We start from the raw sequence: 20,324 nt of genomic DNA, 5'->3' as shown, positions 1-20,324 counted from the left end.
AAAGTTGATAAGAAATCAAAGATGTTTCATTTTTTTATTTTCACCATGGATGTTGTAGATGTGGATAATAACATGATAATAAAATTAATAACAATAATATTTATTATCATATTCTTCCATATCTCTTAGTTTGTGATAAATAATAACAATTATATGATATAATATCTATGGTTAAAACTTACTCAAATAATAATTAATATTCTTAATATTTTTATTATTTTATAATTAAAAATTTGAGAAAATAATACATTTTACATTTTTGAACACCCGACCATTAAACGCATGATGGCCGACACCAGTAGCGAATTGGACGAAACGCCGAGCATCGAGTGCTTTCAGAACTACACCGCGCCCGAGGTGTTCATACAAGGCATCGCTGGCATTGTAAACCAAGAAGATGTCGAGTCAATGATCATTGCACAAAAAGAGATGTAAACCAGAGTTCATTAATTTCTATGATTGTGTGCTTGGATGTGTGTTTGTCTCTGATTTAAGGTTGCAGCGTTTCGAAAAGACCAATGAAATGCTGACCAACTGCAATTTGTTGTCCACGAGTCACCTGAAAACCACTAGCCAGGAACTGAAGAAACACACACAAATGTTGGCAGAGTTACGCAAGGACTTGGACAGTACATTTAAGAGGATAGCTGCAATCAAGTCCAAGATTAAGGTCCAATATTCGGATGTTCAGAAAAGTAAGAATTATTATGTACCTAGTGGTTAATTAGATGTCTTAATATTATTATTATCAATGGATTACAGGCATTTTAGAGGAAAAGCAAAAAGAGCTGGAACAAAAAACCGTGGATAGTTCATCTAGTGGCAGCGCTAGTACTGCTTCTCCATATAATTCTGATACAAATTGAAATACATTTTTTATTCCATCATTTCCATCAAACATTTTTGTTATGATCTCAGTGTATATAATATATTATATTCATTATGTATTTAAAATATTAAATATATTTTGTTAAATGCATGGTCTTAGTAATCCAAAATGAAATGTTCATTATATTTTCTTTATACCTATTTGGCCTATTTGTTTACTTAGGTAAAAAGTAATGTAAAAAAAAATTATACTCAAGGCTAATAGAGTAAGAACACTAAAAATATTTTATAATTTGAATATTAACTCAGAATAAGATCATAGAATATATTCAGATTTGAAAAAAATCACCAAAGTTGGTAGGTGTATAATTTAATGTTCAAGAAGCTGTGATGTAATAAACTAATAACATTGAAAATATTAATAATTAATAACTTATACTGCCATCTACAAGTATTATGTATTTTAATTTAATTATTAATTTTAATACCTATAATACACTTACTATATTAGTTGGAAATGTAAAATTTCTGAATTTAATTCTTTTTTTGTAAAATTTAAAATGTATTATTGAACATGCATATCTAATGAGTGATACATTTTTATACTACAAATGTGCTTTGGCTTTTAACTACTCTTATTTAAAAATTGTATGTAAATGTCTGAAAAACTATTTGATATATTTTATAATTTTGCTTCATTATAGCTTGATTAATTAATATACTTTTTAAATTTTCTTGTTAAATTATCCAACTCATACTTTATGCTTGTATAATTTACACCATTTGATTCGAGCTACTGCTCTTAAAATATTTAAAACATGGAATTAAAGAATAGGAAATTAAATTTAAGGGCATTTAACCCACAACATTTATATATTGTATTTTCAAAAATGTATTACAAATAATTTGAGTTTAATAAATACATTTTGATTACAATATACAAATTAACTTAGAAAATATTTTTATAAGTTAAATGGATAATAAACATCTTGTCATAGAGTATATTCTAGTTAATTATTCAGGTATTTTTTAATTCAATCAGATAAAACTTTTTGATCTAACTGTAAATTTTGACCTCTTTAATCTCAAGATCAAGGCAAAATAATAATCCATTATAGTATAATATATACTGTAATTTTAATTATTTTATATTATGATCAAGGGAAAATTTGTGATGTAAATACAAAAGTAAAAAGTATGAGCCATTATATAATGCATTTTAAGATAGGTCTTAAGCCCAATTCTGACCAAAGAAATATTTGTTGAAAACATGTTTCCAAAAAATATTCCTAGGTTGGGATGCGGCTACATTCATATTTATGTCAAATCATAAAAACAAATCTGAAATATTAGTATCAAAGGATTTAAGTATTAACTGAACATTATTTGGTCTTAAATATTATATTTCTGTAATAATGAATAGATAAAAAAAACAAATACAAATTTTTGTCAACATATTATAAAGCAAAATAAAATAATGATAACCAGTATAATTATAATATTATATTGGGAGTATAATCAGTCTTTCATAATAAAAATAAAATAAATAATACATATTGCCACACATCGTACGATGGGATATTATAATTAAATCATTGCATCTATGACGTGACTATAGCAGTCGTTATTTTATTCTCTCACTAAACACTTAAAATGGTGTAAGGATTTGTGTGATATGGTATGTATAAGGTATGGAGGATTGGGAATATTTTCACTATTAATACTGAATGATCGTTATTTGTTTAGACTTTATATTTTCTCCTTAGTGTACTCAAACTCCATTCAGTCACTCCTTGTTCGGCCAAATCTTGCTGACCAGACTTGAGACTCTCCTCTAGTTTGTTGAACAAATTACACAACGTGTCCAATTCTGTTGAACTCAAAAACTCAATGGCCAATTCAAATCTAAATTAAAAAAAAGAAAACTAATTAATTTAAAATATTAAGTATACTAACTATATTATTCTGTTTGACCTGTAGTAAACATACCTTTTCGTCCCGGTGATCACGTCTAAAAGCCTAGTGACTGCCACTATGTCAGGAACACTGTTCGACGGGAATATGAGTAGTGTTTCGAGCAGTTCGACCAGAACAGACGGAGGTATTTCTTCAGTGTGAAACGTGGAGGCTACATTTTCAGCACCGTGTAGGCTCAAGTACTTGTACCTGAGTTTTGCTGTGCTGAGACGACGGAAACTCAAAATAAACTCTTGGACTATTGGAGAGCAAGCGCTCGGTATGTTATCCTTTAAATCGACGTCTGCGGCCTAACGGGGGTAAAAAAAACAGTCCGCGTATAGGTTAACATAGCACGGAGTCGCCTTTAGACGTCGTTGTGGGATAGGTACTCACCGCGAGATCAGAACACTGCTGCTTGCTGTCTTGCATATTGTGAGTTGCCACAACGTTGTTCCACACTGTCGGTGGGTTGCTCTTGCACTCGATTTCTTTCTTGGTCAGCGGACGCAGATGAGCCGCCTTGACAATGTCGCTGTAAAACGTGGCACGCGTTGAAAAACTATGCCCGGCGTAGGACGTGGAGCCTGTGAGGCTTACCTGAACTCTTGGTAGGTAGACACGCTCTTCACGGCCCTCAGCTTGGCGTCGTTCTGTTGCCAGTAACGGACGTCTTTTTCTACATTGTCGATCAGTTCATCTTCGAGACTCTTGAAATCCGCGGACGAACCCATTAGTGCCTGGACGGCGAGTGTTGGGGAGATGCAGCTGGGATACGTCTACTTGTACCGCGGACACGGTGTGCGCCGAAACGCCGTTCGATGAGTTTTTTTTCTCTCTTTTCACTCGATGATAAAACGACTACCGTCTCAGCCCGTTTGCTGCACCGACCACCAGCTCGCGACAGCAGCTATCTATCTAGGTATATCACTATTCGAAATTTGATTAAGTTGTAAGTTCACTCCGTCTCGCGGTTTGTTTTCTCCATGAGCTGCTCGTTGCTAACGTACGGGGTGGTGGTGTGCTCGGGCGGTTTGACGGTGTTGGGTGTTGTTTACGCCGACGGCCCCGTCGCCATGCCAACCGTGCCCAGGACTCGGGAGCAGCGCCGTCCGGATCAAGTTGTGATGGGGGGGGGGGATTGTGTTATCCGGGCTATATGGCTCTATTGGGATCAAAAAAACTAACGGGCATTTTGTCCCGGGAAAACAGTACCTGGTGCTTGAGGATGTATAAGTGGGTGGTGGTGGTGGTGATGGTAAGTAGTACCTACTGTGAGTCTGTGTATAGATTCTAATATTCTATTTAGGTGCCTATGTTGTATGTAAATATTAATTAATCGAAATAAAAATATATTAGACTTTAAAATAAATAAAATTAACGTTTAACTTTTTAAACAACGAATGACCCTTGCACGCGTGAAACCTTGTATTAAATAATCTTTAACTTTTTGACGGAACACAAACTTTCTTATAATCTTATCAATATTTATAGAAAAAAATTAAAAAGTGTCTAAAAGTATATTAATAGAAATATTTTGAAAATTATACTTTTATTTTGGAATGCATTATGCATATAGATACAATGTGTCAATGTATAAATAAATATACAAGATACATTTTTAATATTGTTTATTCAACTTAGTATAGTATCATATACCTTAGTATGGATAAATTAGTTAAATATACTATAATATCAATATATCATATATAGTAATAATACCATAAAAATAACAATCCTCATCCAAAATAAAGTAGATGAAGCTAAAACCAACAAAAAATAAATCACTCTCATTTGAATCCTATGGCACATTGACATTATAGGCAATGAAACCGCGAATAAATACGCCAAAATTGGTGCCTCAGACACAGACACAAACGCACTAGACCTCTTTCCATACTGTAACAATTATAATATTATGTTACATGATACCTGAGTATATATATATGTACTACAACTACACGTTTACACACTAAACATTATGTACGAATGTACGATTAACTGCTGACCAATACAATAATATTAACACACACTCATAATTGTAAGGCGCCACTAAGGCCTATGGTCAATTCACACCATGTATGAAGTAAGTTAGTTCACTGTGTACCTTATAGACCTCAACACTCAATAAACTTCGAACTCCGTCTAACTACGATACAGTCAAATAGTTAGATAGAATATAATTTATATAACTTGTGAGTATTATTATTTGTAAGTGTTTAATCTATAATAAAACTTAATGATAACTGAAACGGAATCCTAGTTATTTAAATATATTTAAGATCCTGTTATATATATATATATATATATATATATATATATATATCTACCCCTGGCTACGGTAATTATATCTATAGAGTCCAACGACTCTCACTGGATATCTTATATTTAACTGGTCGTTCCCCCGACCACGTTACAATACGATGACTTCAAAAACTCCACAAAAACCAACACTAAAAAAAATGGCAAATCCTATGGAAAAGCCAAACGACTAAATTAAACCAGATCAAGAGCACAATATTCAGATGGGTAAATTCTAATCTAAATCAAAAAGACGAAACAACTATAAACATCAATAAAAAAAAAATACCATAACATGCAAGACGTGTGACAATGATATATATTTTCGTCAAAAATTGAGATATGTGAAATTCAGGGTAGTACCCAAGAATTGTTCAAAGGAGGTCCAAATTTTATAATTTTTAAATTTTCAGTATTATACAATCAACGGTTTGAATCTTAAATTCTGTCGATATAAATGGAGGTTCAGACCCGGATTACTTTAAACTGGTTTTAGATATTTTAAATTTTTGATTTTTTTTTCTTTAAGTTTAGATAGATAAATTTTTATTAGATAAAAAATTGAAAAATTCAATCAAAGGTTTATATCAGTTGACCAGTGCTACGTTTATTCATTTGCATTCTATCTGTAACTTGCAGCATAACCGCAAATAACATAATGATTCAAACACTTTGATGTGTGGTAACTTTTTTGTTTTTTACAATAAATCCTACATCAAACTCAATGACATGTTTATAACCGCAACTATAGAATATTGTCAAGTTTTTTGATATATTTTTTTTGTTTTTCCTAGCGCTTTTGAAAACTACTGAGAAATTTCAATTTCTGACATCCTCAATGGACCAACTATAGATTCACTTTCCAATCGGAAAAGCTACTAAAGTTGAAAAACGAAGCATTATTTCGAAAACTTATTTGGTACACAGACACAAAATAAATAAATAAATAAAAAGACACACATGATTATAATAATATCAATACATTCATCGCTCCATTCAGAATCTTAAAAAGTTCTTGTAAGCTGAATGGCTTTTAATCGAGAATTCATTTCGTTCATAACCTACACCCTTCATTTTAAATATAATATTTAGTAGGTACTTACTACTTAGTATCACGAACTACAATAGTCTAATAAATATAGGTATCAGTATATTAAGAATATGAAGAACTGATATATTTATTTTATTGAATTATTGAGAAAACATTGAAAATAGTTGAAGAAACAAGTAATTTAAAGGACGTAAGTAATAATAAAGTGATCCAATGTTGTGAATGTTCTCGGTGATTTATCTTCTTCGGCTTCTAAATCTTCATTCGGTTATATTTTAATTTTTATGGTATGGTGTTCGTCGACTAAAATATCTATAAGTCCGAGCGTCTTGAATTGATGATTTGTATAATATCCTCACACTTTAATGTTGTACGACAGCCAATTTCACAATGGAAAACAAAAGTTAATACACGTGACTCACATATTATTGTTTTAATATATCTAAATTCAAAATACAAACACACAATTAAAATAAGTATATTTTTTGTTATTTAATATTAGTGTGTTTTGTAGACTTTTAAATTAATTTTAAATATTAATAATAGTAAAGTTAAACATTCTCTATGAAAGTATGAGTAGACACGAAAGTTAAAACCGTTAAAATGTTAAAGTTATATTTTAGTTTGACAATCCAAAAAAAGATTTAATTAACTTGGTGAAATGACAAAATCAAAGAATTAATATCAGTAAAAATTAATATGTATTATCAAAATCAATACCAATAGCTAATATTATCCTTAGTACTTAAAAAAAAAATTTTAATTATCATGTTATAATATTAGAACTATTACTATTAAAACTGTCAATTATCCCTAGATTTAGATAGCCTATCAGGCTAGGAATGTCTTATACGTTTAAAAAAAATAAAAAAATAAAAATCGAAACTAAAATAAAATATGTCATTCCGATTTCATGCTTAATTAGATATTTTGTTTAAAATAGCATCATGTTTAATCATAACAGAACAAATAACCAGATATAATACCAATGCGCTTATTTTTTAACATTAAAATTAAGACCGAATTAAAATATATAATTATTCATTTTTATTTCTTAATAACATGATTGGCATTAACGAATTAAAGAATTATAAAAATAATATAATTTATAATGCACGTAATCAATGGAATATGGGTATACATATAATATACAATTTCTGCAAGTATAAAATTATTATAGTATGGCGAATACCTACCTACGTACAAAAAAGAAAAAAGGAACACATCAATATGCTTATAATTTTATGTATATATATTATATATAGTGAAAAATGTTGGGATACAAAAATGTTAAAATAAATACTATTATAAGGGTTATTGTTGGACAACTAACAAAATGTGAAATCAAAATTCTAATTTTTAGATTTAGAAATTAGAAATATCGTGAACTGCATGTGAAATATGATTAGTAATAAATGTGTTATACCTATACGAACCATAAAAAAGAAATATAATCGGTATGATGATTGCGATGGCTATATAATATAAGAAATATTTCATTATTTTGGGAACAGTCTAGTTGATTAAATTTGAAAAGATATAAGTAGGAATATTATTTTTTTATAATGTTGTAATATTATATAAAACATAATTTATCAATAAAAGATAGATTGGTACTTACTTTATTTTTAAATTTATTATCGGTGGCAAATTTAATACTATTAATTTTTGTGATCTTGGATTTCTTTAAATTTGAATTCAATGCATTTATTACATTAACATATATAGTTAAGATAAATTACTATAGTTATTTATTATATATTATAATATTAAAGCAGAAGATTCTTCGGGATCATACATTTTAAATAATAATTCAGACCTTGAAGTTGGTTCAATTCCATATAAAGATTGAACCTGTAAAATAATAAAAAACTACAACAATTAAATGTTTATGAAAATAGTATAATGTATAAGTGTTAGTAGTTATAGCCTTTTTTATTATTATAATAACTTCGTTGTGGGTACACGAGACACAACAATAACGTACTGAAATATTAAATTGGCATAGGTGGTATACTGTAAACCGGTATTATAATAGGTACTATATGGTACGATAGTAGACGCTTTTACTAAACAGTATATATTCGTAGGCTGCCTACGGTAGGCAGCAATGGTGTATACATAATTTTTATATAAAGGAGGAGAGGTTTAAATATGTGGAAAAAACTTTACTTATCACCTATAGGTATGTACGGTAAATGCGTATATTATGGGAATTTCACTTCAATTCATTGTTTTGACATATAAACTTTTCCTAGACTATGACATTGCACCTCCCAAATACAAATTATATGCGATGGATATTTATGGCTACGTTTTGTAATTACATAAATTACCTAGGTATATTTTAAAGTATGTTGATTTAAAATTTTAAAATATAAAAATTATCAACTAACCATACACTAAATCATTATGATAAAAATAAATAAACCTATATAAGTGTATATTTAATACATTTTATTTCAAAACGTTTGTAATATATTGAATAATAATTCATAATTTCTAAATAATTAAATTTCTTGTTGGCCAATTTTTCCAATACCTCCTGACTTCTGAAAATTCAAATAAATAAATGTTTTTATGCTTTACTATTATGGTAAGAAAATTACGATAAAAAATTAAGATTCTCTAAATATATCGAATGTTGATTGGCTTAAGATGGAAATTTTATTTATCAAACAATGTTTAACTACAACTGAAATTGGTAGACCAGTGTATATGGTAATATTTGATATAATAATTTATTCATAGTATCATAATATTACACTTTAGAGCTAAACAATATTTAAAACTATATATTATGCGTATTCAGTTGTAGTTATTATATTATTAATTCTATATACTAAAATGAGTTAAAGTAATAATAATATAATAATAAATGAATACTTTAAAATATTTGTACGTTTAAACATAGGTAATGCAATTTGTATACCTATACTAACTAAATAACATCAGAATATCGGAGAAAATAAATTAAAATCACACTAACGGTTGTTTTAAATATTTAATACTATCCACTATAATCATTTACTACTGTATAATATAAATTAGACAAAAAGGAATACACATATAATCATATTATTAATGGATTATGATAACTAGAAAAAGTAGCTTATTAAATTAAATACATTTTAATTAAATTAGTATGGATCTATTATAATATAACAGCATCTACATATGCTGTAAAAGTAATTATTATAATTATTGTTTTACATTTATCTCTGGAAGAGATGATTTTTTTTAGTTATTAATTAAAAAGAAGATTGAAAGACAAAAGTGCAATTATAGTGCATCAAGAATGAAATCGAGAAGTCCTTTCCATTTACCTAATATTATGGATAATAATATTATTATGAAATGGAAATTATTGCTTCCGAGTTACAATGATAATAAAAAAACAAAACAAAACAGTATAATATTCCTACAGTTAAAATTTAAAACAACAAATGTACTTAAGTTTAGTTAATAATAATATCAAAATAACAAATGCATACGAATATCGTCACGGAATTACGCAATATTGTGCACGATTACTTATTATTATTATTTTTTTTTTCTGCAGACGACGACTCGTTTGAATTTTTGAACAGTTATTCCTTTTTAGCCGCAGAGTCGTCCTCTTGGTTGTGCTTTGCCAATGCAAGGAGTATCATTGTCAACTCTTTCCTGTTGATTTTACCGTCGTCGTTGTAATCAACCCCTCGCAGAATAGTTTCCTCGAAGTCTTGCAAGTCGTCGGCGTCATAATCCTACAAAACAAACAGTGAGTAATAACTATAACATTATGCAGTTAATCTCACTCTAGTATAGGTACCTATATAATATTGCAATAATACGCGCCATAACACATATTACACTAGTGATGACAATTTCATTATGTTTACACTGAAGTTATGTATAGATATGATACATGAGCCTAAATAAATGCGCACAAAACTGAAGAGTAAATAAATATTATTGTTCGCAGAAACTTGCGATATGCCTTACCAGAAGTATTATGTATTTGTATATAATATGTATATCACGCGTTGGCATACATAATAATATTATATTATTGTAAAATAACAGACCTTTTTAACTAGCTCGAGCAGATCCTTTAGAAAGCCACGAAGTTCTTCGTTCTCAATCGTGCCATTGTTATCCTGTGAATAATCAAACGAGTATATTATTAGGTATATTTTATTGGTGTCATATTATATTATTATTTGACTATTATGATAAATTTTTTATGATCTTATCAATAAGTTTGATGACCTTGTATATCAAGAACACTTTATAATAATAAAAAAAATTATTAGACTTTTAACTTCAAACTACACGCACACTCACACGCACTCTCGCTCCGGTTGTAGGTATGTAATGCAATACTATAAATAATATAAATAATGTCTATAACTTGAAAAATAAACAATACACGTTAACATAGGAATTCACTAAAATGCTTATCCATTTTTATCATGTTCATATATAACGCAAAAGGATTCGCCAGATTTAAGACCATATTATTATTGTCAAACGACCGAAATTCTATATCGTAAAACTAAAACATTTTTACTTATTATAGCGTCTTGTGGAGAGGGGTTTTTCGACTATAGCACTATCATACTTCTTTTCTTAATCCATCTCAATATTCACATATCCGTACAAAAAATGACATAGTATTATAGTATACTATAAAGACCGTGAATTTCTTAAGATCTTAAAGTTTCAAACCATTCGTGTGCAGCCATGTGTAATTCATGAGACCAAACAATACAATATAATATTATAAGTAGACGAAAATAATGTTTTAAGTTATGATAATATAATATTACACCCGTTTTTTAATACTGGTATTATTCTCTGACGGTTATAAATTATAATTAATTAAATGGTTTTTAAATTTTCATTTTATGTAAAAAGTTTGTTAAATAGCTTAGTTATAAATTGTAATATTAATAAATAAATTATGTACGATATTATGCACATATTATATATACTTATTTTTTTGATAATTTTAGCTAAAAATTTAATTAACTCTGTAATTTATTTAATGTTTTAACGTAAAATCATCTTGAAACTACTCATTAGATTATTTTGAACACTTTTACGTGTGTCTATATAATATTAAATAAGTACAACATTATATGGTATTGAAGATTTTATAAAATAATTTCGTAGAAATAATTTCAGTAAAATCAACTTTTAAAAATAAGTTCTGAATTAAAATTTATTTCTATTTCATTAACCTGTGAGTTATAACTTTTTTTTTTGCTTCACGCGCCACTTAGGCACTTCGCAGCTTCTACCAAAGCTCTCCAACCTTCCCGATCCTCAGCATTCTCAATACTTGCTCCATTACGTAATGTCTTCAAGTCGTCCTTTACTTATATATATATATATATATATATATATATAGTTTGAATAGGATATTAAATTAAATCACAAATCTTTAAATAAATAATAAAATATAGAAATCATTTATAAAAATATACAAGTATAAATTAGTTTAGTTGTTTTCAATGTACATATATGTTCATAATGTCATATATCTTATTGATTTTATATATATATATAAAGTGAAACTTCCATGTACCGAAATCGCATTGGAAAAAAAAAATTGGAATATAGAGGAATTCGTAAAGTAGAATTTACGCATGATTAACAATGAAGGTCGAGGTTCTCATGAATAATTCGTTTAACAGGAAATTTCGTTAAATGGAAGTTTGTTATATGGAAGTTTAAATGTATTTGTTTTCTCGAGATATTTTATTAAATCTAAGCAGTCTTGTCTAATGCTGTAGGAAAGTAGTTGTAACTAAGCAACGTTTAAGCCACAAAATTGAAATCGTTTTGAGAAGATAAAGTTCGACGTAGCTTGAAAATGTTTGTAGGAAATAGTGGTTTCTTTTTATTTTTCATCTTATTATTATTATTATTGAGGAGTTTTGTTGTTTGAAGAATAACCAATAAAACCATGTAAAGAGGAAATATCATCATCTCTTGTCGAGAAAGACCATTATTAGCCAGTTTGTTAATTCATTTAATGCAGTTTTCATAATTTATGGACTAGATTTAAATATTTATAATATATTCTTGAATGTTTTTTTTCTTTTCTGATGAAAAGAAAACACATATGAAGTATAAAATAAAGTGATATGAGGGACGTGATATATATAAGTCATTAAGAAGAAATATTTGGTTAGAGGACTTAATTCACTATCTCACTTATTATAATTATAATCCATATCAAAATCAGACAAAAACTCAACTAGTCTACCATGTGTCCTTTATTCACTGGTCAAAGTATATTTTATCAATTCGGTAACGGTATCGTAATTAATAGATAGTCATCGGCATATCACCTGCCTATCTCTTTAATTGGATACAATACAATATATAATAAAGATAATATTTTTTTTTTACTGACATTTGACATTTCTTATCAAAATAACTTTGAATGATGATAATGCTATGATTGTATCTTTCGAATAGAACACAATTGACTATAGTTAATGATAATAATAGTTAGCTCAGGTATAATTATTTTATTAGTGTTTTTATAGAGAAAATCTTAAAATTTAAATATTCACAAAAAAAAGGTGTATAGGTAGTCGGACTGAACATAAATAATTCAATTTAATATTTTATGAGTGATATTAACGGATAGGTAAGAAAAATTCACCTTGCTGTTAAATTATAATGTAAAATGTAGGCAGGAACCTACTATATATTATACTATTAAATATTTTTAACGATTGTCTTATGTCTTTCACCTTAAAAATAAATGTATTACATAAAAGTCATTAACCTTTTTATAAAAATAATATATGTAAATTTATAAAAATAATTTTTAATGAAATATTTTTATACTACTTTTGTGTCATGTTTTAGTTTTAATATGAAGCTTATCCGACATTACACTGTTCAATTAACCATTTATGTGTTTAAGATGTCTCAAAGGTTGCTGAAAATATTTTCTGTCTCAGTTCATTTGTTTATTTTTACTAAAAGGTTGAAAACCAAACAAAAAGTAATAAGAAAAATGTTCTATCTTTATAAAATTGTATAAAATTATGCATAGTCTCACAAATAACCGATAAATAATACAATATGACGTATATCTAATTAAAATTTAATTAAAATTTAATTAAAATTTAATTAAAATTTAATTAGATATACAAAACTTTGTAAACTCTTAAAAAAAATTATCAAAATAAAGATTTAGGCTCTTGTTAGTTAATTATACTTAAATACGCGCGTCCAAGTACATTTTAAATAATTATCGTATATTTTATGCAAAAATCACTATACATTTATTATTCAAATTGTTTAAATAAAACTAAATATTTTGTAATTCATATTATATTTATTCGTTGTATTTAGCTCTTGTTCGACCCATAGGTACTCGAGTATGGGGTTATAATTTTATACCCTCGCCTTGCCTTAGGATCAGTTACGTCTTGAGAATGTTTAACATACATTTTTATGCTGCTTTTATTCTTAAATTACCTTCACGAATCATAACTATTCCGATGTTAGCCATGTTCTAAATATACTTTCTTTATCTTCATGCCGTAATTTCATATTGATTTTCAGTTTATCTTTGCACTTCTCAACAATTATTTAGATTATCGTAGATGCACTTGACATCAAGTTTTATTTAAGATTCCCTCTCACATAATTCGTAAATTGTAATCACATTCGTTTTTATATTCCCACTCATTCTACTTCCTTCAGCCACAATTACCCCATGTACAGAATGCTTCGATCTGCCAATTAAGTTTGATCTTCACCTCATTTTGACATTACATTACGTAGTTATATACTTAAACACTTATTACTAGTCATAAAATATTATTGTTATCATATTATATTTAGCTCTTTTTGTAAAAGCGGGTTGGCGTATATATAAAATAAATAAATTATGTATACTTACTCGATCATACAATGAAAATACTCTTTCGATATCATCCTTTGTCAGTTTTGTGGCTCCCTGAAATCAATAAATTTTCATAAATAACTTTATATATTTATTAAATAATCAATTAATTATGTTATGCAAATAACTTTTTAAGGTATATAAACATATAAATTTCATATTTTTATCTTTATAAAATTATTTTTCGAAATAATATAATATTATCTTTGATGATTATGAATATTAAATTATATCAAAAGCATAATATTGATTTACAAAATACTATTGACTCGACAGAAAAAAATGTTGAGTATTTACTTATTTTACTTTGGTACCTAGCTATTGCTTTTTTTAAAATCTATATACGAATATACGTCATTTTGAAAGTGTGAATTGTAACAAGTAAGTTATAACTTATGGTTAGAAAGTAATAATCAAACTAAATCAAGATGATTCAGGCAACTATGTTGAAAGAGTGAAAAAAATGATTTAATTTATATCATTTTTATTTATTATATTATTTATTTTATTTATATCATTTTTATTTATTATTTTCCTATTAATTACTTTTTATGTTTATACTTTATATATATTTTTTAAATTATGGTGATGGTGCCAAAATGCAGACATTTTGAATAAAAATAATTACTCTAAGTAAAGGTTGTAGGTATTTATTAAAATCTATAATCTATACCTATGTTTATCAACAATTTATCTGTGTTGACATTTTGCGTAGTTGAGGATATTTTTTATGAAGAAATAACTCAACTTTATTTTGAATAAATTTGATATTATTATGTACAATACTATTAATTATATTTTTTTAATGAATGCTATATTATGTGAGTAGGTACTGTTCATCAGCAAATCATAAGTTCCTTGTTGGTGAATTTCCCATACCTATAGTGTTGTTTGGATTAAATTAGTGGCCCGTGATGTCTAGGTGCACGCGAGATTTAAACCCTTATAGGATTTATTATCATAATATGGGTTAGAACTTGGTTTATTTTGATTAACATGTTACGGGTACAATAAGATAATTAAAATATTTAATCTATAGAATAAATCTGTGTGTGGTTTTTTCGGTAAATATTGATAAATAAAAATTTAAACAAATATTTTCTGAGTTAATAATACGTCCTAAAAAAAATTAAAATATATATATTAAAATCTTTTTTTTCTTTTGTATCGAGAGCCAGAGAAGGAACCGCGTTAACTTTACGTCTCCTCTGACTCACATCGTTTATTGATGAATGATGACAATAACATCGACAATTATTAATAGCGGTGGGACAATCCCCCACTCAGTAATATTACAACAACATTTGTTTTTGTGGGTACAATACTTTGAGGCTCTGCCTCCCTGGTGCCTTCGGCTAGTAATATTGGATCTAGACTAGATCATATAGTATTTATTATACTTGGATTATTATTTGTATACGTTAATTATAAAATATTTATAGATAAATATTATAAATTACTTAAATGTTCAATTCAATGCTGCCGGAGAGCCCTAAATCTAAATTATATAACTAAACCTAAATACTAAATAGTATTCCATAACAATTTATTATCATAAACTTATACGTAAATTATTTCATCCTAAGTACATTAAGTTAAATATGTAAATTAAAAACTACCTACTTATTCAAATTTTAATTTTGAACACGTTAAAGTTATTAAAAATGTCATTACTGCTTAACGACATCCATGAGAAAAGAGTGATTGTCGTTTGAAAAGAATAAGTTTTGTTTCACCGCATGATACTCCTAACACTAATAATAAATCAAAGTGTTTGAAAATATATTATCTTTGAATAGGTAATTTTAAAAATTCCAAATATCAGAATGTGAATAATTACACGATTAGATGATAAAAAAAGGGGTGTGTATGTGTGATGGATCACTCTATATATGATTAATGGTATGTTTTGTATGTCCCAAGTAATGCATCAATAAAGAATCGCCATATTTATGATATTGACGTGCGTTGGAATGTATGACATAACAATATAAAATTATGCATAATATAATAAGTACGAGTACGAGTACCTACGTATAAAGTGTGTGACTACGGACTAATTGCCGCGAGTTGACATGATTGCGTCTGAATGGACACTTATTAAAAATGTATACTTTAATACAACAAATGGCTTTTATTTATCCATAATTATAATCACCGAGTACCTACCAGAAAAAATATTAAAACATTTTTTTAGCAACCAAGTACAAATTACAATAACCATATTATGTCATTTTCATTATCCATATAGTACCCAAAACTATTGCATACAAAATATGAATAATTATTATATAGGATTTTTTTTGTACATTGAACTGTATATTATGTTATTTATTACATATGTTATTTTGCAGAATTATTTCAAAAATATGATTTTTAAAACCAATAGTACCTACTTTATAATTGTAAATTTATGATTAGATTAGGTTATTTGCATGTTTTTCTAAGGTCCTATAGAATTATAAATTAATTTTATGATTTCTGTATGTTCAAAATATCATCATTGTTTTATGCTACATATATTTATCATAAAATTGTTCAATTTGTATTTACCGGTGTTTCATACTTTGGTTTATACTACTTATGAGTATATATTGTTTAAAAAAAAAAAGTTTTTATCCAAAGTAATTTGATATTTATAAATCAAATGAATTTAAATCTAGGTTTGATTAATTATATATTTTTATACATAATATGTACAGTTTATCGGTTGCTTACTTATTGTGGAGAATTCGATTATATTATTTTGGTACGTATGATAACTAAACACATTAACAGACAACAGTTGTGACTATAATAGTACAAGACAATAAAATAAATATTGAAATCACGAGAGTATACAAATACAACAATATAATATGATAATAAAACATAGTTATGAATAATAATGTAATCTAGTGCAGACAGATTTGAACAATTCTTCGACGATTTATTGTCCGCTGCACAAACTGATCAGCAGGTCACGTGGAAAACGGGAAACTAAAAAATTTAAATTTTATTCCGACCGAAGCTTTACGACGAATATAATCTATGAATTTAATATGATAATGACACAGTGGCGTTTCGCCTCTGTAGGTAATGGTAGGTACCGCCTGTAGGTATATAAAATAATATATTTCTCATCGGATCGATATTTTTATGTCATTGTATTTTTTTTTTAAAAAGAGAAAACGTTTAAGCCTTGTGCTGTATTGTATACACGCCTATCCGTCTATCATAACGAATTCGATTCAAAAACACCCCTTCCCCTCACCTCGCTAAACCTACCACACGATCACAACACCTTTCGACCTCGTCGGCTGTTTTATTGTATTTTACTCCTATCAGACGTTTCGTGATACCTGCGCTCACGATAACGTTGGAAAAAACGAAAAAAATAAGTTGAACTCAGCGCTGATGACCTTTAAGGTTCTTTCTAACAATATAAATACGCAATATGTTATAAATAAAGTATTTTATACGTAGCATCTTATATAATATTTAACGTTGTTACAGGTGATTTCAGAGATGTTATGTATTATGAATAATGCATGAGTGTGTACAGGGAGTCATTTATCGTCGCAGAAATGTATAGGTAGATAATGATAATAATTATTCTTTTTTATAAATGTATTTTAAGAAAATAATGGGCCCCGCTGAGCATATCTACGAAGACGTCTCTAAAAATGTTTTTTATTAATATTGTGATGGCCGATGGTTATTTACATATGATACGTGTACACTGTACATATTGTATAATTAAAATACCTAATAATGATTTTAGCGAAGTTATACAGTCTCTTACACTGCAACAGTGGCAACTACGTTGGACATCGTCGCAGACAAAACTGAACGAAATCAAGCTTTCTATCAACCCTTGGCTAGAACTCCTCACTAAAATACTTCATGAAGTTATAATCAACAAACATAGCTTCCTCATGAGACGCAGAGAAGGCCTAACTGTCAAACACATCATCCTACACTGCCGTAACTATATGCTGATACCAGAACATCTCTAAATATGCCGGATCACCTATATGAAGCATTTTGACCCAGTCTTGAAAACTGCAGCAACATCATAACGTTTCTTCGTTTCTACAAATAACTAACATTATAATCTTATATAATTATATCGTCTTTATTTTTCTCATTTTCAAACAATACTATATAGTACTATTTTCATTAGATCCATAGTTTGTCATATTAGTCAACTTTAAGATTCTAGAGGATACTCACGCGGTGGCATTGATTAAAGAGGGCAGATTTTTGGTTTGTATACATATTATATATGCGTTGGTAGATAAAAAAAAAGCGGGAAAGTGGGTATCGCTCTGCTGTACATTAGGTGGTGGTGTGGACCTCTGACTAGGGTAGGTTAGATTTGAATGCAATGATAGGTATCATTGTATACGAAAAACGATTCTGAACGGAGATGATTTGTCAGTCTAGGATATATTATATTTAAATATTGTCATATATTCTATTTTGAAACAAATATTTTATTTTTCAATTAAGACGCATTTTGCATAAGGCATGGTTAATCAATTTTTCCAAAAACATTGCAAGTACCTAGTTATCATAATTCATAATATCTTATATTATCATAGATATACATATATACCTGGTTTGAGGATAAATCGTTATCGTTACGCGATTTCATAAAAATTTAAAACTTTTCTAAAAATTTAAATTCTAAAAGTTTTATTTTCTAAAACATAGTGTTTTTTAAACTTATATTCTAAAACTCGGCATTCTTAAATATGACTTTCTAAAACCTGCCTCAATACCGTAAAATCAATGCATTCATCACTTCGTTCAGAATATAAAACTGGATGTAAATCAAATTTTTTTTATGAGCGTCTGATGTGAAACCTTTGAATCGACAAGCTTAGTCTAAGCCCTAAAACCAAATTCAATTGTCATGAACGTTTGAATTTCATACTATGAAAATATTGAATATTCAAATGATTTTCATCATACGAAGAAATTTATAGAAATTTGAAACTGCTTCTATTTTTTAAGAGAATCGAAAGCGGTGATCTTCATTCTTTGTCAAAAACACACGTAATGCATAGGAGTTTAGACGTGTTTTCATTAAAACGTATCGATATATCTAGTGAAGTTACTTAAAAAATAAATTTTTATAAACATATTTGAATTTGTCGTCATGTCTACTTGAGATCTAGGTACTTTTCCATAGTTAAAAAAAAAAAAAAAATCATAAGTACCTTGAAGGAATATTACAATGTTTGGAGAAGTTAGAAACAAAATATTAAAAATCTGCGAAAGGTGATCTTAAGAAGTAGATTTGATGAAAAATTAAAATCTGTTTTTTTTTATAATTCTTATCGCTTCACTAAATCATTCGTTTCCTATAGGAATGAAAACAAACAAAGAATTCCCATGTTCCACGAGTGTTAAACTAAGAAAGAAAATCACCTCTCCCGGTACTGTGACACCGGTCCTTTTAATTTATTATATACTGTACACAGTGACGAAATTAAAAAAAAATATTAACGCTAATTTTAAGCTAAGAATTTGATTGTTGTTTTTTTTTTTGGAAACACTATACCCGCCGGCCATCGGCTGCCACCCCGTGCATAATATTGTGTCGTAGGTATAACATGTATACCTACAGTACGTACTTCTAACCTTTATAGTCTCTCAGAAGTATTATACCCACTAAATATAATATATATTCAACGAAACCACCATAAGTCGAGTTGGGGTAGTTTGCATGGTATAGTTTTTCGCATACAATAATAATAACCGTATAATATGCGCGTATTGCTATAATATAGTACCTATGGTATGTACATGTATTATTATTTCCATTATCGCAGTCGTTTGTTTTTCGACGAAGTTAACGGGTAAAATAGTACAAATATATACCTAAAATGTATATATATATATATAAATATATATATGAATCGTACATGTATAGAGGTACCTTCGATGAACTCGTTCGCGCGAGCGTTGTGCGTTATTCTTTTTCTCGTATATTTATTGTTGACACGCGATTACGGTACCTAATTTCGTTGTTGATTTTTTTTATTTTCATACCCACCCACGCGGTTCACCCGATTTACGAACCGTAGGTACCTACCATCAAGTATATATCTAAAACTATATACATAGGTATGGGCTATTTTATAAATAATATGATGTAGTTGGTGATTCTTTTGCCGAAGAACACTCATTATTTCATAGACTATAGTTTTTTTTTTTTTTTACATGTACTTACTAACCTATTATTTTAAGTCATTACGAAACGAAATTTCCATGTTT

At 28.1% G+C, this 20,324-nt stretch overlaps 3 protein-coding genes and 1 long non-coding RNA gene across 4 annotated transcripts in view; 2 read left to right on the top strand and 2 right to left on the bottom strand.

Annotated features, from left to right (window-relative positions):
• Positions 1-148: 148 nt before the first annotated feature.
• Positions 149-975, top strand: LOC107161698 (kxDL motif-containing protein CG10681). The gene is made up of 3 exons (XM_015508209.2): positions 149-431; positions 496-695; positions 763-975. The coding sequence occupies exons 1-3, from the start codon at positions 283-285 to the stop codon at positions 864-866; spliced, it is 453 nt and encodes a 150-aa protein (XP_015363695.1). The 5' UTR covers positions 149-282; the 3' UTR covers positions 867-975.
• A 1,235-nt stretch (positions 976-2,210) lies between these two features.
• On the bottom strand, positions 2,211-3,800 carry LOC107161695 (dynein axonemal assembly factor 19). Its single transcript, XM_015508206.2, has 4 exons — positions 3,385-3,800; positions 3,181-3,319; positions 2,818-3,095; positions 2,211-2,733 (listed from the first exon to the last, which is right to left on the bottom strand). Exons 1-4 carry the CDS (start codon positions 3,516-3,518, stop codon positions 2,571-2,573), a joined length of 714 nt encoding a protein of 237 aa, XP_015363692.1. The 5' UTR covers positions 3,519-3,800; the 3' UTR covers positions 2,211-2,570.
• Positions 3,801-8,017: 4,217 nt separating this feature from the next.
• The window catches only part of Cbp53E (Calbindin 53E), a 74,445-nt gene continuing 62,138 nt past the window's right edge, over positions 8,018-20,324 (bottom strand). The window contains exons 10-12 of the mRNA XM_089224959.1: positions 14,055-14,111; positions 10,207-10,278; positions 8,018-9,885 (exon numbers count right to left, since the gene is read on the bottom strand). Coding sequence (XP_089081085.1) covers positions 9,727-9,885; positions 10,207-10,278; positions 14,055-14,111 — 288 coding nt within the window. The 3' untranslated portion in view covers positions 8,018-9,726. The remainder of the gene's footprint in view (positions 9,886-10,206; positions 10,279-14,054; positions 14,112-20,324) is intronic.
• Positions 10,455-19,893, top strand: LOC149057283 (uncharacterized). Its single transcript, XR_016191255.1, has 3 exons — positions 10,455-10,488; positions 17,553-17,631; positions 17,821-19,893. It is a non-coding gene; the product is annotated as an uncharacterized LOC149057283 (long non-coding RNA).

This window comes from Diuraphis noxia, unplaced genomic scaffold (assembly GCF_037042655.1).
Source record: "Diuraphis noxia isolate RWA-SAM2 unplaced genomic scaffold, SU_Dnox_SAM2 contig0003, whole genome shotgun sequence".
NCBI classification, from domain to species: Eukaryota; Metazoa; Arthropoda; class Insecta; order Hemiptera; family Aphididae; genus Diuraphis; species Diuraphis noxia.
The sequence above is the reverse complement of the archived record's forward strand: the minus strand, read 5'-3'. Positions and strand labels throughout refer to the sequence as shown.

Coding starts and splice junctions, on each gene's coding strand:
- LOC107161698 (XM_015508209.2), top strand. CDS start 283: ATGATGGCCGACACCAGTAGCGAATTGGACGAAACGCCGAGCATCGAG. Junction 432..495: donor ATCATTGCACAAAAAGAGAT/GTAAACCAGAGT, acceptor CTCTGATTTAAG/GTTGCAGCGTTTCGAAAAGA. Junction 696..762: donor ATATTCGGATGTTCAGAAAA/GTAAGAATTATT, acceptor AATGGATTACAG/GCATTTTAGAGGAAAAGCAA.
- LOC107161695 (XM_015508206.2), bottom strand. CDS start 3,518: ATGGGTTCGTCCGCGGATTTCAAGAGTCTCGAAGATGAACTGATCGAC. Junction 3,320..3,384: donor TCTACCTACCAAGAGTTCAG/GTAAGCCTCACA, acceptor CACGTTTTACAG/CGACATTGTCAAGGCGGCTC. Junction 2,734..2,817: donor GTGATCACCGGGACGAAAAG/GTATGTTTACTA, acceptor TTTTTAATTTAG/ATTTGAATTGGCCATTGAGT.